Genomic DNA, 24,146 nt, shown 5'->3' on the forward strand with positions numbered 1-24,146 from the left:
TGGTGATTGATCACCCGTCAATTGCAGACATGACTTTCAGACTCAGACCGGGCTTTGATCTTCCTTTTATTGTACCTTTTCTTTTTAGGGTGGATTCTTCTTACTTTGTTAGGGCTCTTGTCTGCATCTTTAGCCGTTGGTGTTTGAACTCTGTTTAATCAGGACAGGCTGGGGCTGGAGGTTGATTCCATCATCCATCCATACCTCATTCACACATCTAAACTAAACTAATAAGATTACAGCAGGGTTTGCAAAAATGAAGGTTGCAGCAAGCCCTTACAAAATGGGAGTAAGCGTTTTAAAATGGGGTTTGAATTACAATATGGCAAACAGTGAACAGAAGTTACACTGTAGGCAAGTGTAATAAATGGTGAACAGAAGTTACAATACTGAAACAGTGCAAGTCTTAGTGATTTAAGCAGGAATTGGATTGATAGTGAAACTTACAAAGGCAGCTGACTGAACAGCTATGGTTCTTAACAAGCATCTTAACTGTTAATTAGCCAGTTATTGGGGTAACCGGTTTTATGAATGAATATTGTTTCATTCGTAAAACTTTACTTATGAAGTTACATTAATAAAGTAAACAATTAAAAACAATTTCATTCATCAGTCCTACAATCCAGGCATGAGGACTGTTGTTTCCATTTGGTAATTCCTAGAGAACAGAAAATGACATTTATAACAACCCAAACCTAATTTCACAGTGAGTCATTTGAAAAGAAGCAGACTCCTCTGATCGGTAGAAGTTGAGCCAGATTCCCTCTACCAATCAATGCATCTGAGTGGGCAAGCTACCAACTTCCTGGAATAAGCAGGAGTGGCTTGGCGGCAGGGCGTTCTCAGGGCTTGTCTGCATGGCAGCACAGTGTGGACTCTGGGGTTGTGAATTGCATAGCATGCAAACAGGTTGTGCTGTAACCGCCCTGTGCAGACCCTGCTGGCGTGAACAAAAATCTACCTGCTTTTCATTATTTTTTAATTCATGCCAGCAGGATCTGCGTGGGGCAGTTACTGCAGAACATGGTAGTGTGCTGTACAGTTCACACCCCTCGGGTCTGCAGTACGCAGCTGTGTAGACCAATCCTTAGCATTGGAGCTTGGTCCAGAAATGGCATTGGTCACAAATTTTCCACTGGATCAGTTTATGTCGGAAAATGCTGATTTTTTGAAATAGAAGTGTTTCACGGGAACATGTTGATTTTGATGACATTTAACAGAAAAATGTCTAAACTATTCATTTTTATCCCTTCAACTCCTGTATTATAAATTATAATATAAAAAACAAAATAATAAAGTTTGAAATAAAATGTTCTGATTTTTCAGAAACAAAATATTTTGGAATATTTTGTTTCATGAAAAAAAATTCAGTGTTTTTGACTTTTTGTCCCAATACAGGGCAAAAAAGAAATTTCCTGTGGGATGGAAATTCTGTGCTTTGACCACAGTTCACTAGTGCATATATGTCATGGCCTTCAGAACATGCTTCTATACTCGCCTGTTTTCTAGCCTTTCACTGAGTGTGGGCAGGGATGATTAGATGACTGGTGGCCCATTGAGGAGCTGGGTTTTGCTGGGATAGGTATTGTTGCGGGGATGCCAAGTAGAGCATCTCCCGTAATTCTAATAAACTGGGAAAACGGGGATCTATCTTTGGTCTGTTGATCTACTGAATTTTTTTGTTTTTAATTCCATGTACAGCATACAGAGCATTAGCTGCAAGCTCTATTTTTTTTAAAGGGCAAGTTTAAAAACTGAATTCACATTTCTGTTAATGGCTTTAATCTATTAAGGTCTGATGCTCTGTTAAAATGTCAGAGGAAGATGTGTAGATCTGCAGCAATCCATGAAGAGGAGGCCATAGAATATCCTGTGGCCAGTGAACCCTTCATAATCTGACTAATCAGCCATCGATTCCCTTCTTTCTTCTTTTAGGCTGAGTGTTAATCAGATCACAGATCATGGAGTAAGAGTACTATACGATGAGCTCTCCAAGTTCAAAATTGTGACTACCCTGGGGTATGTATGAGTTCGGAACAGCGCAAGAGATAATGTTACATTACAACCCCTTTCATCCTGAATGATCCCTCAAGGCTAATAGTCAGCACTAGCAAGGACAGGATGGAAACCTTTAAGGTATGTCTACATTGCAGGAAAAGACCTGGGGCTGGCCGGGTCAGCTGTCTTAGGGTTGCAGGGCACCACCTGAGCTCGAATGTTTATACTGCAATTTTATAGCCGTGCAGCCTGAGTCCCTGGAGCCTGAGTCAGCTGACCCAGGCCAGCCACGACTGTGCCCACGGGTCTTTTATCGCAGTGTAGACATGCGCTCGGTTTACTGAACCTGACCATGGCAGGTTTTGTAAGGCACCGTTTTATGTCCTAGTGTAGTGAGATGTGATGCAGGTGTCCGTATGACAGCACAGCAGGAAAGGGACAGCCAATCCCCCATACAGCAGTTCTTCTCCTGTCCTTGATCACAGGATGGATTCCTACAAAGGGCAAAGCTTGCTCATGTTGTAATGCTGATCAGGTATGTTCAGTTTTGCAGCTAGTACCTGACCTCCTTTGTCTTTATCCACCTCTAGTTAAGTCATTTCTTTCTTCTGTACAAAGTACATATAGCTTACAAGAGAGAAGGGGAGTGGAAGGGTCATCTTTCAAGGGGTCATGTTTACTGGATCCTTTTGTATAACCACACTTACTCATGCAGGAAGCAGCGATTTCCTTAAAGACCTAAAAGAAAATCAGTTTTCTGTCAAGTTTGGGGTGGTGGGCTTGTTAGCCTTTACTCGCTACTTTTGGTTAAATAGTGACATAAAAATTACTTTATGAAAAGTGAATTTAAGTCCCAAGAATTGCTTCCTCCCACCAATGCCCTATTCCCAGTGTACCTACTCAGTAATCCGACCTTGCAATGAAAGGAACAGGATGTATTTCAGAGAGCTTTCATGAATCTAATAAAAGAATGAGCACATATTTTGCATGGTTACTGGTTTCATAACTTTTATGTAAAAGTATTTTCATATTGGCACCAAAAATGGAAGCTGGGTTTGCTGGAAGAGATCATTTACATTTCTTTATATATATATAAAAACACCTTCCTTCAAATAAATCCCAGTCTGGTCTTAAATTTTATAGCTCTTTATTAAATTATTATCCTCATCACTAAAAAGAAATATTTAAATCTTTGTACAGGACATTTATAAAGAAAGATACTCTGTGTGTATCAAAAACATCCAGGTTGTATATATTCAGGTAACAGCAGAAATAATCTGTTTTTACCAATGTGATTTTTCTTTAAGCTTGTACAACAACCAAATTACTGATGTTGGAGCCAAATACGTTGCAAGACTCATTGAAGAATGTTCAAGCCTCACATATGTTAAGTATGTCCAGGATTTTTCCTTATTATGTTCCATGGTACCATATTTAGGGTACATCAACTTTAAAGGGAGAAAGAGAAAAGTTTCTTACTTGAGTAAAAGAAAACACATGCAGATTGAACAAAAGGAGGTTTTCAAAGTTATGTACTTCCTTATAATACTCTGACAATGACTGCTTTGCATGCATTCCTTTAATGCTTAATCTTTACTAAAGACTGCTTTGCACAGTGGGACGCATTCACCCTGATGCAAAGGGTCAGCACAAGACCTATACTCCACTTACGACCTATTTTGCGTACTGGAGAGGGACTTTAGAAGCTCAGAAACCTTGTGCTGGGGCCTCTGCATAAGGATACATTTCCCTCATGGTAACTAATTTCAGGTTTGTGTAGGCCTGACCTTTTCATAAGTAAAGGGAAGGAATGTATTTCAGTATTGCATTTCAATGAAGGAATTACCAAAAGTCAAATGGTAAACAATGGTAATGGTTCACAGGGAACTTGCGCAAAGTTAGAATGCCTAGCCATACACAATGCCAGTTTTCATCCTAAGGTTAAGTCACGTTAACTTGTCACTTAATTTTTTTTTACCATAGAAAGTGAAAAGAAGCAACAGAAGCAATGTGAGCTAGTGGAGAGAACACCGTACTGGGAGCCAAGAACTCTTGAATTCTAGTCATGGCTCTGCTGCTAACTCGTTGTGCAGCCTCAGGCCTAAATTTTGCAGCCTAAAATGATGACTTTTGATCTGATACCTTGTAACCAAAAGCTTAAATGTGTACAACATTTTAGTCCATGGAAATTTGCAGTAGCCGTAATTGACCTCCATCATTATCTACCATAGGAGTTGGCTGCTAGGGTCAGTGTCTAAGCTGGGGTTCAAATATAGATGTATAGATGAGTTGGTTTTTTTAAGAGTTGCATCTTAACAGTGAATATATTTTTATGCAGAATAGGAGCAAACAAGATAACCACTGAAGGAGGGAAATGTCTTGCCCTTGCTATCCAGAAGAGCAAAACGATGTATGACATTGGGTAAGTAAAATGAGTTACCGCCTGGCGGGAGTCGAAACATGACCTCAGCTGGGGCTGGCAAAGGAGCTATGACAGTTTGCAGCAGCTGAAGAACTGGCCTACTGAGTGTAGGAATAGCAGCTTCCAGAGGCCCAGGGCCTGATTAATATATAGGTAAACTAGGCATGTGCCTGTGGCCTAAATTCACATGGAGGGCCCAAAATCATAGGCCAGTGTCTTTTGCCACAGCTGCCTCCTCCTTGACCTGCCCAGGGGGCATCGACCACCTGCAGCAGCACCCTCCACCCCAGCCTGGTGTGGAGGGGAGGCCCCAGAGTGGGGGAGGAGATGGAGAGCGAGCCCCCTCTGCACTCACCCCACTGCAGCAGCTTCTGTTCCACGGGGTTGGGTCCAGCTCCCTGCTCTGGGCATTGTGACCGCGGGGTTTGGCCCAGCCATGAGAGGAGTTGTCATCTCAAGAGCAGGCTGCCAACGGAGGTTCCCTGAGATTTTAGTCGCCTTGGTGGCAGTCTGCTATTGAGATGCCAACAACTCCTCTGGCCTGGTGTGGTGATAAGAGAATTATCACCATTTTATTTTCACACCATTTATTTTACTGAGGACGGAGAGCCTACGGGGCTGGTTTAGTATCCACCTCCATTCGGGGCCCGGCCCTTGCACTGGCATGGGGCTGGGGTGGGCACAAGGAGCTTCTTCCCCAACACATATCCTGTGTGGGTTGGGCAAAGGCCAAGTACAGTGACAGTCTCTGCATGCAGGGTAACAGAGAGACTGCGCTAAGCACCCCAAAGGGGGCAGGGAAGAGATAGGATGATGGTCCCTCCACCCACACCAGCTCAGAGCAGGATCAGCGTGCATGAGAAAGTATCCCCTAAAGAGGTGTAGCTGCAGGTGGCTCCCCAGCACAGTCCAAAAGACACTCCCACTGAGGCAAACTATCTCCCAGTGCTCCCTCTGGGCTGTGCTTTTACAGCAGAATTGAACCCTCAGTGCTCAGTCCTGCAAGCGGTTGGGAATGGAACCTACAAGGATCAATGGGAGTGAAGGGGGCTGAGTCCCTCATGGGCTTGGAACCCTGGTCAGTAGTACAAGGTCACTGGGGAGGGGGGAAATGTGATAAGGGTGGCACTAGATCCTTATTCCTTATTTCTCTCTGTTTTCTTTCCTTGCCAGGATGTGGGGTAACCAGGTTGGAGATGAAGGAGCGAAGGCATTTGCTGAGGCGCTGAGGAATCACCCCACCTTAACGAATGTGAGGTAATAAATCGGCTTTACAGAACACCTGCCTTTCTAACGGACTTTGAAATCAGAGCTGATTTGGAGAGGCTTTGTGTGAGAAGTCCGTTTGGTAATGCAGCCTTTCCTCTGTAGGCTAACAGGTCCCTGAGTCAAACAAGAGGCTAGCCTGAGGTCTGGGATCAGGTGGGATTTTCAGTCACAACACAGGTTGTCATTTGTATGTCTGTCATTTTCTCTTTTTATAATGCTCCAAGTTATGGCCCAGGGCCTGCTTCTCTGCTGCTTTGCACCATCAATGGTCCTGTAAACCCATTTACCATTCTCATTTGGTAGCACTTGGCACCTACTTTGTAATGCTGCAAATGACTGCACAGGTTGCAGGGTGATGGAGAAATAGGCCTCTGGTGCGCTGCATACTAGTAAAGTGTGCTCTCTTGAGGAGAAACAAGCAGCTTCTGTACTATTTCTTAGGCTATATCTACACTAGAGACCTTTCAGTGGCACAGCTGCGCCGCTGTAAGATCTCCCGTGTAGCCACTCTATGCCGATGGGAGAGCTCTCCCATTGACATACTTAAACCGTCCCCAACGAGCAGTGGTAGCTATGTTGGTGGGAGAGTGTCCACACCGGTGTTTCTGTTGGGGTGACTTATGTCGGTCAGGCGGGTGTTTTTTCACACCCCTGAGTGACGTATGTTTTACCGACAGAAGTGCTAGTGTAGACATAGCCTTCGACTGTAAACTCTACAGGGCAGGGATCATGTCTTGGTTATGTGTTGGCACAACAGGGCTACCACAGTATAAATAATAGTGATCCATGAGACAGTGTTGGTAATGAAGTTCAGTATCTAAGCTTGAAATTAGTATCTGAAAGCACTAAAATATTTGAAGTTGACAATGTGGTATGAGGAGAAGCTAGAATTGTAAATCTCATCACTTCAACTCATACCTATTTGCTTTAATGTTTTCAATTCTTGCTGTGAATTTTAAAATAATTTTCATGGCCACTTCCCAGTTTCAATGCATGCTCTCCTCCTCCCCTCCCCGCTGCCCTTTTTTTTGGGGGGGGGGGGCTCAGTTACTTTCGTTTTGTTTCCCAGGTACACTAAACTCCATGACCCTCTCTTGAAAGAGCAAATATCCTCGCTTGCTTTCCCCACAAGATGGTGCACTTCACTAGTTTTTTCAGTAGAAAAACAGGGAGTGTGGTTAAGACATTCTGGATCTCTGGAGAGCTCACTGCTGCTGTCTCAGACTATCAGTGATTTCATAGCTAGAGGTCTGCCCTGTTTTCTCTGAGCAGATGACTGCCTGAAACAAAACGAAATGATGAACAGCTGCAGTGACCTAGATTTTTGTTCAAATATAAAAGCTACCTAAGAGAGCCACCTTCTCCTCACTGCAGAATTCCTCTAGAAGTCTTATCTCAAGTGTGATACACCTTGAGCCAGCATTAAGCTGGGTTATGCTTGCCTGGCACTCTTGCTCTGGAACAAATTTGTTCATGAATTTAGTGCTTACAGAAGCAAAAATGATGATGTGCACTGGCAAGCTCCAGTCATTGTGTGTGCATGTGCAGTATGGATTCTGCCATTGCACCTGCCTCATTCTTAGAACCATAGGGTTAGAGGGGACCACAAGGCTCATTTAGTCGAATCTCCTGCCAAGATGCAGGATTTGTTGTGTCTAAACCATCCAAGACAGATGGTAATCCAGCCTCCTTTTGAAAACCTTTAGTGAAGGAACTTCCATAACCTCCTGTGTCAGTCTGTTCCATTGTCCTGCTGTTCTTACAGTTAGGAAGTTTTTCCTGAGATTTAATCCAAATCTGCTATGCTGTAGTTTGAACCCATTGCCCCATGTCCTGCCCTCTGTGGCAAGAGAGAACAACTTTTCTCCATCTTTCAAGTATTTGAAGACCGCTATCCTGTCATCCTTTAATCTCCTCTTTTCCAAACTAAACATATCCAGTTCCTTCAGCCTTTGCTCATATGGCTTGCATTCCATCCCTTTGATCATCTTTGTCGCTTGCCTCTGGATCCTTTCCAGTTTCTCTACATCCTTTCTATACATTGGTGACCAAAATTGGACACAGTACTCCAGCTGAGGCCTAACCAGCCCTGAGTAGAGTAGTACTATCACCTGCTATGACTTGTATGCTGTGCCTCTGTTAATGTAGTCTAAAATTGCATTTGCTTTTTCTGCAACATCATCACACTGCTGACTCATGTCGAGGTTGTGATCCACCACAACTCCCAGATCCTTCTCAGCAGTGCTGCTGCCAAGCTAGTTATCCCCCGTTCTGTATTTGTGCTTTTGGTTTTTCTTCCCTAAGTGTAGCACCTTATGTTCGTCTTTGTTGAATTTCAACTTGTTGTCTATAGTCTAGTTCTCCAATTTATCAAGATCCCTCTGAATTCTAGCTCTATCCTCCAATGTTTTGGCAACTCCCCCTTAGCTTTGTGTCATTTACAAATTTGATCAATATGCTCGCTATATAATCATTCTTAATTTACAGTTCTTAAATTAAGAATTTACATTCTGAACCTAGAATACTTTAATCTTGTTTCATCTATTGAATTCTCATTAGTGTCAATGGTGGGTTTATTCAAAGTTTAAGGATGGATGAAGATAGCCCTAAAATAATTTCAATCTTTTAGCAAGTCATCCTTTTACTTAGGTCCAGTCATCACAGCTGCTGAGTATCTGCAGTTTCCACTGTGATCAGTCGGAATTCCAGGTGCTCGGCCCCTTTCACACTTCAGGCTCTTAACTAGACTAACCACTAATCATCATGGACTTTAATGAAGAAGTGTGCTTGCTTGCACATCATTGGAACATAAGAATCACCTTATCAGGCCAGACCTTTAGTTTGGAATCCTGCCTCTGGCAGCAACCAATAATTGCTGCTTCAGGGTTTGTCTACACACAGAAGTTACACTGGTCTAACTTACCTTGGTTTAGTTAAACTGCTCCACTTATCTGGTTCATACCAGGGAAATTGATGATCCAACCAGTGAACTGCATTCAAGGTCCTTTGTAGGATTGAATCTCAGGCTAGGTCTACACTATGGCGGGGGGGGGGGGGGGGGTCGACCTAAGATACGCAACTTCAGCTAGGTGAATAGCGTAGCTGAAGTTGCGTATTTTAGGTTGACTTACCTGGCTGTGAGGACGGCGGCGAGTCGACCGCTGCTGCGCTGCCGTCAACTCCGCTTCTGCCTCTTGCCGCGGTGGATTTCCGGAGTCGACGGCAGAGCCATCGGGGATCAATTTTATTTGATACACGATAAGTCGATCCCCAATAGATTGATTGCTACCCGCCGATCCGGCGGGTAGTGAAGACATGCCCTCAGTCATTTGCCAGCTGACATTCCTGATGTAATGCCTCCCCCCAATGTTTGAGCCATCGGGCTAGCCATGAGAGTACTGGAGATAAGTGTCGATGGATTGTCATCAGCCAAATGCAGCATCATCAGCGATTCTTATAACTGACCCATCCATGCACATCCCTGGCTTTGACTTGTCACACCGTTCATGGACCCTTTTGAACCTGTTTTGAACAGTCAAGGGTCAGTTTGCACCCAGCCTTTACACGTAGGGCTAACCAGGGGGTCCCACATGTGGTTGTGGCCCATGCACACAATGTCACACACCACTGACAGCTACCCTCTGACCAGATTTGATGATGATCAGAAGCCTCTGGCGCTTGGCTGATGAAGCTTCTGCAAATAGGCTTGGCAAGCTCTGTACCCAATAAGAAGAAAATCAACCAGTGACACTTCTGTGTGTGGCTCCTCTTGTATAAGTTTAAGCCTGCCTTACAGAGCTTAGCTTGTGCCTGTGCAGGAACAAATTGCATCGGTTGTCCATGGGCCTGGTCCAAAGCCCAGTACGTCCATGGAAAGACTCCCGTTGATTTCAGAGGAATTTGGCTCAGGCCCTAAATGCTGTGTAAAGTAATATGGTCTTGTATTTGTTCTCCCAGGCTTGTCCTTTCATTTCATTGAGTGTCAGAGCCGAGCATGCTCGTGGCTAGTTCAGAGTCTTGGTTGCTGGCAATTAGGAGTCAATGGAAGGTCTGACTTTGCATGGTGGTGTTCTTCCCCTCTATGCCCATGTGCAGCCAGGGCTGGAGCACCCATGGAAAAAAATGATGGGTGCAGAGCACTCACTGGCAGCCCTCCTATCAGCGCCGCCTCCTCCCCCCTCCCCCAGCATCTCCTGCCTGCTGGTGGCCCTGCCGATCAGCGCCTCCCTCCCTTCCAGTGCCTCCCGCTCACTGCGATCAGCTGTTCCACAGCCTGCAGGAAGTGCTGAGGGGTGAGAAGGGGGAGGAGCAAGGGCAGGGCGTGCTTCAGGGAGGGGGAAGGAAGAGGCAGGATGGGGGTGGGGCCTTGGCAGAAGGGACAGAGTGGGGATGGGGATGGGGGGGGAGCACCCCCCAGGCACATTAATCTGCGCCTATGGTTGTGTTTGTATCCAAGGAATAAGTTGTGGAGGATCAGTTGGAAATGTGGGTAGTTAGTAAATTCTCCTGGTTCTCCGCTCCAAGAATCACACCCGCCCCCCCCGCTGTGTTAACTGTATGAATTCAGTTTACTGAGCTGTGGCGCAAACCTAATATCTGATGTAAAATGTATACGGGTGACTGATTTGAATTTGGGCTTCATTGGTATCCAATGAAAATAGTGGGTGAAATTCACTCCTGTGCAGCAGGCAAACACAAAGCCTTTGTGCACTTACATCCCCCAACTGCCCTATTTTGACCACTCGTATGAGAATTACCGTATACACTCGTTCATAAGCCGAATTTTTTAGTAAAAAAGGGAAGCACCAGAGAAGGGGGTCAGCTTATAAACAGGTATAGAGAGGGAGAGGTGGGACACAGCCCTTCCCCCAACAGAAGGAGTAAGGAGAGGCAGCACAGCCAGCAGAGCCAGAAGGGAGGAGGCGGGGCCAGCGTCTCTCCGCTTCTGCCCATGCTGCTCTTCCCCCAGCCTCCGAAGCAGCTGTAGCTCCAGGGTTGGCAGGCTGCAGCCATGCCGCTCGGCCCCACCCCCCAGAGCAGGCTATGGCCATGCTGCCCGGGCACTGGAGCACGCTGCGGCCGCACCACCCGGCCCAGCTTGCTGGAACATGCTGCGGCCACAGCGCCCGGTCTGGCCTGCCAGAGCAAGCTGCGGCCGTGCTGCCCAGCCTGCCAGAGCAGCTCCAGCCAGGTCAGAGACATCCTCCTCTGGTCATCCCCAGATAAGGTGGGAAGGGATGGGATGGGGAGAGTGTGAGGGTCCCGGGTCAAGGGTGGGGTCACGTGGGGGGTGGTCACAGGGGTTACTCCCCTGACTCCCAGCTTCTCCCCCCCAAAAAACATTTCCCTACCAGTTACTGTCCCAGCCCACCAGGGTAAGCAACTGGCGTGCCGGGAAACTTTGTTTACTTATGTTTACCTCCGTGCCTGCGGATGCTCGAGGTAAACAAACCATCTCGGTCCACCAGCGGCTTATCCTGATGGCCCGGGAGCCAAAGTTTGCTGACCCCTGAATTATAGGGTTGGCTTATAAATGGGTCAGAAAATTTTTTCCATTTTTACTTATCCATCTTGGGGGGGTCAGCTTATGAACGAACCGGCTTATGATCGAGTATATACGGTAAGTGGTTGCCCAGTCCTGGGCAGCTAGCTAGCACAAGGCCTAATCTCACTAGTCATCTCTGCAATACTGCCAGCTTATGTTTGGCTTCTAGAGGGACTTAGAAAAGCTGCTTTTTAAAGACCTGAAACTTGGAGCTTAGTATTAGGCAGATCCTCTTACCAATGTCTAGCTGAAGATAGAGGGAAAGATTTAAAAACCCTATAGTCTGCACTGAAAACTGTGTGAATGTATAATTAAGGCTACGTTTTAGTCATGGGTATTTTTAGTAAAAGTCATGGACAGGTCACGGGCAGTAAACAAAAATTCACGGCTCGTGACCTGTCCATGACCTGTACTATATACCCGACTAAATCTTGAGGGCTCTGGGGTATTGGACGGCCTGGGGGCACTGCAGGTGCTCTGGGGTGGGAGGGCGTCTTGGGTGCTGGGGGAGGAGAGGGTGGCATGTGGCCTGGGACCCATGCTGCAGCTGGGGGAGTGGTGGCGCGTGGCTCAGGACCCTCACTGGTGCTGGGAGAGGCGAGCGGTGTGGCCGGAGACTGCCCCAGCAGTGGCCGGTGCAGCTGGCCCAGGGGCTGCCCGAACTGCTCAGGTGGCCCCAGGCCAGATGCACCAGCTGCTGCAGAAGTCCTGGAGGTCCTGGAAAGTCATGGAATCCGTGACAGACTTGCAGCTTTATGGCTGGCTGGGTCCCTGGTGGTTTGGGGGTTTTTTTTTGGATTAGCTACTAGTGGGGATGGCACTGGTGCCAAAAACATTTTCCGCCCTGGCACTCAAAGCCACCAGTCACAATTCTGCTGTCAGTCTCATAAGTACAACTCTCTGATGCCAAACCTTGTGACCTGTGTAACTGAGGGCAGAGTTGGACCCAGACTGTACGACAGTAACAGAAGCATGTAGTTAAAATGCTTCCGCTTGTAAAGTCTTAATTAGTTACAGTTTGTGGAGCCTTTTGAACATGTAAATCACTCACTCTATGCTATGTATTAGGATTGATTAAAAGACAATTCAGGCTTTTTGTAAAATGGAGATGTTGGCTATTTTTATATATTCCTCTCTCATTTCCCAGTCTTGCATTCAATGGCATCACGCCAGAGGGAGGCAAAAGCATTGCCGAAGCTTTGAAGCACAACAACACCGTGAAAATATTTTGGTAATCAGTATCCGTTCATTCTATGGAAATATCTGCCCTCTTACTCATTGTTAATGGGTTGCAAAGGAAAGCTGCAACTTATCATTATTTCCCAATGAGAAAGTAAACATTTCACTTTAGAATGGGTGTGAAGGTAAAGGACGATTATGTGTTCTTTATGACAGGTCTTTTCCAGAGCTGCGTTGGAGTGCTAGCTTTTATCTAACCGGTGCAGGAATGTCTCCTCGAGCTGGGAATCACACCCCCAGCTTGAAGTATAGACGTATCTTTAGGCTAGGTCTACACTTCAAACTTTCATCAGTATAACTGCGTTGCTCACCCACCCCTGAGCAATATCGTTACACCAACCTAACCCCAAGTGCAGGTAGCGCTGTGTTGACAGGAGGGCTTCTTGTGTTGACATAGCTACCGCCTCTCATGGTGGTGGATTAACTGCCCTCCTGCTGGCATAATAGTGTCTTCAGTGGAGTGCTACAGCAGTGCAGCTGTGCCATTGCAGCTTTTTAAGTGTAGACCTGAGTCTCGTCTCCTATCACTTTTGTTATGTGAGACAAGGTTTTTTTTGTTTGTTTGTTCCCACAGCCTTCATGGCTTCTCCAATGCTACTCCCATGTCTGGACCTGTCCGTGTCTTCCAGTGCATTGTATCTACCCTCTCATACACATCCCTGTCCCATTCTGCAAGGCCCACACCTAACCCGTGTCACCACCCCATTGTTAATAAAAATCAAGTAGGCAGTCTCTTTGCTGCTCCGACCTTCTGTCTAGGGGGGTTTTGTGTCCAGTCTTCGGAAACTGCTCAGGACAGGAACTGTTTGTGGCTTGTCCAAAGCTGAGTGCACTGCCAGCACTTAAATAATTGAGTAGCAAATGTCAAAATGTGAAAGAGAGTTTTTGAACAAACACTCTGTCTAATTAGGTTGACTAAAAATGCGATAGATGACGACGCTGCAGAGAGCTTTGCAGAGATGCTGAGAGTCAACAAGAAGCTAGCGCATTTATGGTGAGTTAATTACATTTAGACAAGTGTGGCTCTTTGTCAGCCACCACATAAAATCTTCAACTTCCAAGTCTATGCAGGTCCCAGCGAGCCATCTCTGCAATGCCTGGACGTGGTCGGGACAAGTGAAACGAGCTTCTGCTTTGCTTTTTTTGTTTTAAACTTTTGAAAAAACTTGCATAAAGTTGGGCACCTGAATCTGCCTTTAGATGCCTCAGTAAACATTCTGAGCACCTATTGCAAAGAGTGGACGCTCCGGGCAATAAGCACCTCTGAAAGCAAAAAGGGACCTTGATTTAGGGTGCTTAGCTTTTAAGCAACTACATTTGAACATTTTGGCCATAGTTTATTATAAATCTGCCTTAAAATAGTGGGAGCACAGCACCCTTTGGGCCAGAGCTGGCTCAGTGGCTCAGCAAAGCATGGGTGTTGCTGCCAGTGGACAAGTTTATATCCTGGCTTTCTTGGTTAAGCTACCTGATGCTTTGAAATGGCAAACTGACCAGGGTAGATATTTGTACTTGAGACTGAGCCAACTATTCTTCCAGTAGCTGAAAACACTCAACCTTTCAATTTGTTGGCCAAGTTCAGAAAGTTCTTCAAGGCAATTCTTCCTTTTCTCCCCACTGAGAGAGATTTTTGAGAATTAATTTGTTTTTCTAGCTGAGTCCTGAATCTCAGCCAATCCCAGGAGCTTATAGAGTGTGTGGCATATCATGACAAGCTACAAGGTGGGGTGGTGGTCACCTCGGCTGAGTATTTTTACAATATTTCAGCAGGGGGTAGTTTTTGAATTGGAGACAACAGTTCTACTCTAGAGCAGTTAATGAGGATCCCAGGCTGTCTCCGTTTCTATTCTTATGTCTTTTGTATCTTTCAATTTCAACTCTTATATCAGGTGTGGTTTATGTCTAGTGAGTGATCATTTTACCTATATATTACTGCAGCTATATTTCTTCATAATAAAACCATAGACTAGACAGAACTCCATTTGGAATTAATACCTGTAGCTCATAACTAATTTACTGGAAGGGTCACCTGTGAACAATACGTGGTGCACACTTTCCCCCCCGGCCCACATGAGGTGGAATATATTGACCTTATTTCATCCCTGGCATAAGCAGTGGCAACTCCTGTTGACTTCATTGGGAGTTGCATTTGCTGACACTAGGGCTATTTGGTGCAGTGTCTCCGAAGAGATCCCAATCCTTGCTGGCCTGATACTCAAGAGACTATCATTTAGAATTTCATTTGGATTGCTCACATGGCAAATAGTGACCACTAAAACACCCTGCCTGCCCCAGGATTTATGCACAGAATTGGTCTGCTACTCCCTGAAGAGTCCTTGTTAAGTAGAAAATATAATTATGATGGACTAAAGCAACAGAGTAAAGAACTTTTAATGTATCAACAGATCCAGTGTTCATAATTCCACACTGATAGTAATCAGCTCCCACTTACCAGACAGCAGATGTATCATCAATTGCATAATTCAGCTCACTAACCCAGAAACACACATGCAAACACTTTAAAATCAAGAGGCTCTAAGACTCTTGCTTTTGCTGGTAGTAGCACAGCTGTGGGGAGATTGTCTGATGCTGGCATGCCATCCATGCAGATGGTAATCAGAAACTACCTCTTCTTGGCAAACAGTTAACCCTGCTCATCAGTATCAAGCAGAGCTTACCTCCCACTGTTGATTTCTGCATCAAATATCCCAAGTGTGCAAGAGAGGGAACGCTACAAGTCAGAGCTAAACAGTTTGTTTGACATGGTGCTTTATTTTTAGGCTTATCCAGAATCAGATTACAGCCAAAGGGGCCAAATACCTCAGCGAAGCTCTCCAGGAGAACACAACCATTAAAGAAATCTGGTAAGAGCCCACTTTTTGGAGGGTTGCTTTGTAACACTTTCCTTTCAAATGCTTTGACCATGTGACTCTTGCAGTAAATCAGAATTTAGAGCAGGGGGTCTCGACCTTTTTCTTTCTGAGGCCCCTCCCCCCACCCCACCCCACCCCAACCAAATGCTATAAAAATTCCACGGCCCACTTGTGCCACAACTGTTTTTCTGCATATCCAGTAGATTAAAAGCCGAGGCTGGCATTACGGGGTAGATAGCAGGCAATTGCCCGGGGTCCCGCAAAGCGAAGTTGCTTGTGCTTTCTGCCCTTAGCCCCAGTGAGCCCCGGACTCCTGGTTGAGAACCGCTGGTTTAGAGCAAATTTTAGGAGGGGATGTTGTATCTCCAGCCTGTGGGATTCAGATTTTGAAGGACCCGCTCCTTCCACCACTTCCACTCTGCTTTGCTCACGTGAGCAGTCCCTTTGGCTTCAATCTGATCGCTTTCCTGGAGAAAGCAAAGCATATGCATAAGTGTTTCATGAATTACGGCCTAATTTTGTAGCCTGAGTTCTGTTTGATCGGAGTATTATTTTCAAGCTTTCTTCTCATCATGTTTCTGCTACCAACGAGCCAAAGCCAGACAAGCAGGTGATGGCTGCATTTAATTAACATTAATAATTTGGTTCACAGAATTTGTGCTTTGATTTTCTTTTTTCAGACAGCGCTCCATGAACCGTCAAGGTGCTAAGCTACAAGGAGATTAACTTTTTGCAAGATTTGCTTGTTTTAGATTAGTTAGGCATCACAAGCCACTTGTGTTTTGACACACAAAGCCAAAGACAGTTCCTTCTGCCAGCTCCTAGGAGTGGAATAGCCAGTAGAATTGGGCTATTTTTAGCGCTACTGCTTTCAGGCCCTGATTGTGTACAACATAGATTTTTTTTTTTTTAAACAAAATGTATTTTTCTTAAGTGCCAGGCCACGATGTTCCTGCTTTGAAAGCTTGTCAGTCACCACCTGTGTTCCACTGCAGCAGGCATGGGGGAGGGTTTCTGTTACAGAGCTGCAGTCACCCACCCACCCCCTCTAATATTTTCAAACCACAGGAAGGTTCCCAAGTCTGTATTTAGATTTCTAAATAAAAGTGGTTTGTTTCTCAGAGGTGCTGAGCGGTGGTAGGATTGAGTGCTCAGCCCTTCTGAAAACCAGGCTATTTATGTACAGGGGCATAACTTTAGGCAGCAGCAATTGAAAATGTTGACCTAAAGCAATATCACTAATAAAAAAAATACTAAAGGAAACATCTCAGCAAATTAAGTTGCCCTTAGTATATTTTGCCCTGCTCAGGAGGAGAAGGAATAATGAGGGCGAAAGTGTGAACAAGTCTCTATTCATCTGGTTACACAAGATTCCCGCACCTGGGGAACCTTAGTCGGCTGGATCCCTCTTTTCATACTGCCGTAATATAATCAAACATACTGTTCACCTTCTGGGCAGTTCAAAGCAGTAGGGGATTGTCTAACTCCAACTGCAGAGTCACCTTGACTAGCATAAAGCTAAAACATCTAATGCTGGTCCCCTAAAGTTAGCCTTCGACCTCTATTATAAGGGGCTTGGGTTCTCAAGAGCACCAAGCACCCAACCAGCTCTGATTCACTTACGTGGGAGCTGTTGGGTGCTCAGCACATTAGAGTGCCTAGAGAGAAACTAATTTAGGCACCACTTTTTGAAAAATCTTGCCCCCTGTCTCATCAGAACTACAGTGTGACCTAGTTAGGGGGGAGCCCCATTTGGGGTTTGTGCCCAGTGAGTAGCACACAGAGGTCTAGGAAACTTTGATTGTCACTCCAAAAGCTTAAAAAAGCAGAAGACATGAAATTACCAGAAAATGCAAAATAAGCAAAAATTCTTCATTTTTGTTTCCTCTCCCTCCCCGTTAGCTTAAATGGGAACCTGATCAACCAAGAAGAGGCCAAAGCCTTTGCAAATGAAGAGCGGATTATTTGCTTTTGAGTGTGTTCTTTCCAGTTTGGACAAGCTCAGTATTACAAGTACTGTTCCAGCACTTGGAGACTGCAGGGTTACCAAGGCATCCATCTGCACTGGGGACGTCACAGCATGTAAGAGTCTGATTAAGTGGCTTTTTCAGAACACTCTACCCTTCCCCCTCCACCAAGGTGCCTGTGTTGTTACTCCACACTTTTGCTGAGTGGGACAGTGCCTTAGAGAACTACATTAAATCGTCTAAGCACTGTACAAAAGTGCTATGTCTGTGTCATCAAACCAAACCCCCGGCAGGTCTATGGATTATGTAAATAAGTCTCTGTATAGCTTGTTTATGTGTACAATTAAGGGTGCAAGATCTTATGGAAGAGCCACAAGCTCACAGCACTATCCCCCATGGACTGAGGAAAAGCTTGTGAGCATTTGGAAATCCTGAGCAGAACTGTAAACCAGCCCTGCAAAGTATTTTCTGCTGGTGCCTTCAGCACCCATACTCGTTCCTGCCCGGTACCTGAGGTCTAATTTTCCCATCAACTGTCAATGGAGGTGTGGGCGCTCAGCACTCCTGAAAAGCAGGATTTTGGCTATTGTTAATACTCCTTAGTGGAGCAAATTCACACCACTGCCCCCAGATATTCCGCAACACTCCTCCCATGTTGTTAGAAAGTTGTGTGATCTGTATCGAGACAGCCCCTGTAAGTACAGTGTTCCGTTTTGGGGGATTTTGGAGATAAACCTGAAGAAGGGGCCTCTAGCTTCAGATACTAGACAAATTTAGACTGGACTTACACAGTATAAATTTTTTATGAGACTAGTTAGCCATTGGAACCATTTACACAGGGCCAGCATGGATTCTCTATCACTGATGATTTTTAAATCAAGGTTGGATAGTTTTCTGAAAGATCTGCTCTAGGAATTATAGTGGGGGAAGTTCGAGGGCCTGGGTTGTACTGGAGGTCAGACTAGATCAGAGATTCTCAAACTGGGGGTCATGACCCCTCAAGGGGTCACAAACTGTCAACCTCAACCCCCAAACCCTGCTTCACCTCCAGCATTTAGAATAGTGTGAAATATAAATTTAAAACACTTTTTTAATATATCTAAGGGGGGAGGGTAGCACTCAGAGGCTTGCTGGGTGAAAGGGGTCACCAGTACAAAAGTTTGAGAACCCCAGACTAGATGATCACAATTGTCCCTTCTGGCCTTGGACTCTGACACGCTGCTGCTAGCTGCGCACCACCAGCAAAGAGCTCCAGCATGGAGAAAGTAGAACTGAAAAACTAATTGAGTGGAGCAGAAATCTCTTCCCCACCAACAGGGAAGTGCTAAAAACCGTTAGCAAATGTAAGACGTCCCTGCCAGTCCTACCTGAATTAATAGAAACATTGAGAGTGGTGGTAGGAGATGGAAGGAGATTGGAACGACAAGCCACAATCTTGAGCTAGCCTAGTGAGAAGCAAAATGGTTTTCAGTAGGAACTAGTGATTTTGAGAGCCAACCTGAGATGCCTTAAAGAAGCCTGATTCTCAGAGGCCAGGTGGGCAGTACTTTATGAAAATCATGTCCTTTTTAATACATCTCAAGCATTGAAGCACCCAGAAGTATTAGACACTGTGCAAAAGCTTAGTCAATGGTCCTTAATTTTCCTTTAGTTAAATAAATTTTCATTCATCAATAGATAAAAAAAAAAACCACATTACCTACAGGTGTGTGTTGGATTCTCCATTTACTAACTTGCCCATGAAGCTGGGTGGGATGAAGGAAGGAAACAAGCTGTGGTGTAGTTTCTAGTAAAAACAATCTTAGATTTCCACAAAGTAAAAATATTAAAAGGTTTTCTTTCTATTTTTCAATCCACACCCACCTCTTTCTGGTCGTAGCACCCTCCTCTTTCCCACCCCCATTTATTCCCTTTTTCCCCCAAACACACTTTCAAACACTGTAAAGAAAAATATTAGCATTTATTTTCAGTGGGCTTTTCTCACTGCCTGTTATGTCAATTTGGTGGCTCTCTGCCCACTGAGTGAAGTGACATTTCCATGTCTTCCTAGAGAAATCAGCTAACTGGAATGATTCATGCATCTGGGCCACTGGTTACTGAAGCAGAGAGGTGCACACTTAGACATGCAGTATATTTCAGCTGTAAAAACATCTGCCAACACAAAATAAATAAAACTCTGTTAAAGGCTATTTTTAGGGGAAAAAAAACACTTTTCTCTTAGGCTATGTCTACATTGGCACTTCCATTAAAACTTTTGTTGTTCGGGGTGTGAAAAAACACCGCCTTGAATGACAAAAGTTTTAACGACAAAAAGCACCCGTGTGGACACCGCTTTGTTGGCAGGAGACTCTCCCGCTGATGAAGCTACCGCCCCTCGTTAGAGGTGCTTTTATTTTGTCATTAGGAGAGCTCTCTCTTGGCCACAGAGAGCAGCTACAAGGGCACAGTGTTAGGGACACAGCTGCGCCGTTGTAAGGTGTGCAGTGTAGACGTAGCGTAAGTCGCACTAAGGTCTTCCCAGTCTCTCTCCAGGTGGCAGATACAACCACCACCAAAAAAGGGCGAGTCCCCTTAGTTCCTACTGTGCTCAGCACGTCCCAGGAGGTGTTGATAGCAGAATTAAACCCTAGAGCATCAGTGAGGGAAAAATGCATTTTCATGTTCCAAGCCTTGTCCTCCTTTTGCTGACCAGTTACTGATGTGAAAATACAGAATGTCCATGAATTTAATATGCTCGTTTGGGGCTTCTCCCTTCAGCTTCTTCTGCACTGGGTTTGACGCTAGTGCTAGTGCACACCCTGTTACATGCATACCTGTTACAAAGCTGATGCTGCAAGCACTTACGGTGGGGCCTAGTGTTTGCTGAACTGCTCAGGGAACCAAGCGCTGGATGTGGCAGGAAATGCCTGCAGGAACGGGGCTTGTGTTAAATCACATGCTGTAGACTGTGGGCCTGTTAAACACTCCTGTCTAACTACTCATTAGCATCAAAGGAGGATCCACATACAGAGAGCTCAGAGGACTGCACCTTGGCTGTGGGAAGAGGGCAGGCTGTAGTGTTGATACTGAAGTTGTAGCAGATTTCTGTTCCAAGTGAAACCGTGACAGCGATTTACTTCCCGCATTACTTCATAGCTTCAGCTTAGGGAGAACGTGGCTGTCGTGCGTGGAGAAGCTTGAATTTCCTGGCACAGAGCTTTGGGCTGCACTTTTTTCTTCATAGAAACTTAATGGGCTGTTTGCAGTGAGCTCCCAAGCTATAGCTTGGCCACCTACAAAGTGGGCCTTATTTACCAGAATTCAGGTCTCTGAGAAAGACACAGATTGTAATTAAATACATATTTTTAAAAACTTGGAATTAATTTACTTAAAATCCTTTCTACAGAACCATGTATTTTTTCATCCCTTTGTTAATAAACGGCTTTTTCAGACTTCTCTAGCCTGCTCCTGTGATTCATTGGGGTTTATTTCAGTCCTGCCAGGGAGACATGGGGTAGATTCAGCCCTGGCTGAGACAGCGTAGCTCAGGCTACAGAATGCTATTAATGAAAATTCTTCAGCTGGTGGGAAGAGCAGTTGCAGCTGCTCACTGGGTGCACAATTAGCCCTCCTGGAGGGGTCCTACAGCTAGCCAAACCAGGGGCAATACTAGCCCGGCAGAGGGTATGGGCAGAGCAGCTCAGACTGCACTGTTAGTGCTTTGCCTGTGGAGTCCTGGTCATGAGATGACCCTAGCAATCGCTCTGTGCTCCCCTTCATCCCAGGGGTGGAGTCCCCACTGGCTCAGGAAAGTGTCATTTGTACTTGGCTGGCATAGGCCTAGCAGGCTTGTTAGTCTTTGTACAAAGCTGGGATGTGAGTTTCTAACGCACTGGCCTTCGGAACAATCTGGTTCAACTCAGTCTCTCACTTCTGCACATTCAGTCCTAACCCTGTGTTTGGAGAGAATGTTTAAAGGCTGTTTTAATATCATGAACAAGCTGATCTAAGTATCACCCAGAAACTGTTTTTAAACAAGCATTTAAGAGTTGGTTCTTGATATACGGTCAGGATGTGTGAACTGCAGCATTGATCAGGCCTTACAGTGTCCAGTAGACACTCTCCTTCATGTTGATAGTTGCTATTAGAAGGACAATGGAAGGGATGAGAAGCCCCCAGGAGTTTCCAGTTGCTCTAAAAGCCAGTGTATATTACGCCCAGAGCATTGCTTCTGTGCTCCAGGACACACCACTTCACTAGCATGAGTGAAACTGATGTGGATCTTTAACAGTTTGATTCTGCTCCTAGTAATGCCCCAATAAAGTTACTGTATGCAGCCTTCTGCCATTTTAACACAGGAGCAGCACAGAATCATTGCATCCCTTCCAGCCCATGCCAGATCTACACCCATGAATTTTACAGAATGCTAAAAGCAGGAGAGTCCATTTCTGTCCCTGTTCATTTCTTTGTTTATCACCTTGGCAAAGTTAGCTAGACTGACACTCTTAGCATCCCCTGCCTTAGACAACAGCATTTAAGAGCCAAGGAGTTTAACTCAGAGGACACCCAGCCCTAGGCACTGAGGCTGCAGAAGCCTGGAAAGGGGATAGTAACTAGAATGGGAAGTAACAACAAAATGTACATTCCATTCCCTGAGAAGACAGGAGGAGCAGCAGCAGCCCAAGAGCAGGTTACCTATCACTATAGGGGATGTAAAAAAATTTGAGCATGATGGATGAAAATGTACTCCTGGTAGGACTACAGCCTGTTGCACTCAGGGATTGTCTCAGTTAATCTTTACACTGCTCCTGGCTGTTAGCTTCCTCAGGGCAGCCAGGGATGCATCCAGCCAGTATCTCAGCCTGCCACTAGGAATAGGTCAGTCTTCTAAAACATTATTTATTTGAAGGAGGTGGGGGTAAGTCCTAGTCCTGATGCCAGATTTCTAAGCTAAAAGCAAAATGAGGGATCCCACCATAGCTACAGGTAATAGGAAATTTCCTTGGTGGAGCCTGACTTGTTGACATTGGAGCTCCCTTCTTTTCATTTCAATGTTTCAAGAGTGGAAGTGTCAGGTAAAGCACTGAGTCATGGGGTTTTGAAGTAACTGGGCCGAGTTCCCTATTACAATTTGAAAGGAGGCTCTATGTTACAGGGAACAATCACTTTCTCTAGTTCCAAATCCATGCAATCTTCTTAAGGCACACACGTAAGACAACATACATTAGGGAACTGGGTGGTTCGGAGCCTCATGAAGGGACAGCTGTAATCAAGTTGGTTGGTAGAGTATATATACACACATTCCCTAAATTGCATTGACTAACCTAATAAACAGGGCATACAACTCAATCAAAATAATCCATCCCCAATCAAGTCCTGTATGCCAGAGGGAATTAAAAAAACTTCTTCATTAGATGGGGACAGGGAGCAAAAGGGAACACAATCCCCACATCTAGAACTGCCTTCAAATCCTGTCAGGTCATTCAAAAACTATCCCCCTAACGACCACCATATTATTCCTCCTTTAAATCATGATTTGAGGACTTCAGTATCTCAGGTAGAGGTTAGGGGTCTAGTACAGGAGTGGGTGGGTGAGGTTCTGTGGCCTGCAGTGTGCAAGAGGTCCAACTAGATGATCATGATGGTCCCTTCTGATTTTAAAGCTGAAGAATCTCAGTCTAACGCCTAGTGGCCAAGTATTTGATCACAAAGCCACACAGTTTACAGTCTCAGCTGAGATCAAGTACTGAATGGGGTATGGCAACCAAACCATCCTCTGTCCTGCAGAGGGTCCCTGTAGAGCAGAGTTGTGCATATTAGCCAGGCCACAGAACCTCATCCAGGCAGTATGGGCTGCTTACCCTGCTGCCACCTGTGCTGTATCTCATTGATGGCTAAATGAAGGAGTTGAGTCATCATGACTAGCAGCACCATCTTTCACCCACCCCAGATGTTTGTGGCCTAAGACAGGATGAGTACCCGCAAAGTTAAAGGAAGGCGGTGGAGGCTCTGGTTGCTCAGTACCTTTTGAGTATCAGGCCATAAAAGGTTTATATTGATCATAGCAAACGAGGGGTGGAGGGGAAGGCTACATTCAACCTTTTCCTCAAGAACTCAGTGGGGAGTTCTGGAAGCCCCCTTAGCACTAATGGACAGTTACACCAGTTCATCATCTGAAAAACAAAGCTGAGGTATCGTTGCATGGTCAATACCAGCTCAGCAACTTCCCTTTTGGGGCACTGAAGGGAATTAATTCAAGTGTCACTACAGAGAAGGGCCAGTAGCCACTTCTGTTATCTGCTAGCAGAGCATGCCAATGTGGTCCCATGAAAGGGGACAGTCACCTGGTGTTGGCCAAGAACCTGGGCTAGTGCCAGCTGGGTCTACACAAGCTTCCCAACGTACTGTTTCAGAGTAGTAGTCGTGTTAATCTGTATCCGCAAAAAGAACAAAGAAAAACTTTTTTTCCCCCCCCCACTTACTTAATTGGCCTCTCAGAGTTGGTAAGATAACTCCCACCAGTTCATGCTCCCTGTTGCGCTGTATGTAATATATATATATATATATATATATATATATAAAATACATAAAGATGTATGTACATGTATATATTAAATGTATATGAAATAAGTGGATCAATGGTAATGTAAACATATTTAACTTTTTTCCCTTGCAAGTACCCCAATCATTTATTGCAGTCCATTTCTGCTAGATGGAGCAAGCCATGACAAAAATGAGGTGGAGGGAAGTCAAACTTCACAGGCTCAATCCTACAAAACCTCCTCTGGTGAGCTCCAGTAGGGTTCTTTTGTGTGGTAGTTTCAGGATCATGCCCAAAATGTACAGTAGCCCTT

General features: G+C 45.2%; 1 protein-coding gene across 6 annotated transcripts in view; it reads left to right on the top strand.

Moving 5' to 3' along the window:
- Positions 1–18,374, top strand: part of NOD1 (nucleotide binding oligomerization domain containing 1) — a 57,311-nt gene extending 38,937 nt beyond the window's left edge. For 3 of the 6 annotated variants that reach the window (XM_034760882.1, XM_034760883.1, XM_034760884.1), the window contains exons 5-12: positions 1,936–2,019; positions 3,306–3,389; positions 4,337–4,420; positions 5,594–5,677; positions 12,382–12,465; positions 13,384–13,467; positions 15,254–15,337; positions 17,249–18,374. In XM_034760882.1, the coding sequence (XP_034616773.1) occupies positions 1,936–2,019; positions 3,306–3,389; positions 4,337–4,420; positions 5,594–5,677; positions 12,382–12,465; positions 13,384–13,467; positions 15,254–15,337; positions 17,249–17,321 (661 nt within the window). In that variant the 3' untranslated portion in view covers positions 17,322–18,374. Of the gene's footprint in view, positions 1–1,935; positions 2,020–3,305; positions 3,390–4,336; positions 4,421–5,593; positions 5,678–12,381; positions 12,466–13,383; positions 13,468–15,253; positions 15,338–17,248 lie in introns of those variants that run through there. The other 3 variants (XM_034760885.1, XM_034760886.1, XR_004644485.1) reach the window with 3 other exon arrangements.
- The last annotated feature ends 5,772 nt before the right edge of the window (positions 18,375–24,146 follow it).

The sequence above is a fragment of the Trachemys scripta genome, chromosome 2, assembly GCF_013100865.1.
Source record: "Trachemys scripta elegans isolate TJP31775 chromosome 2, CAS_Tse_1.0, whole genome shotgun sequence".
Lineage (NCBI taxonomy): Eukaryota > Metazoa > Chordata > Testudines > Emydidae > Trachemys > Trachemys scripta.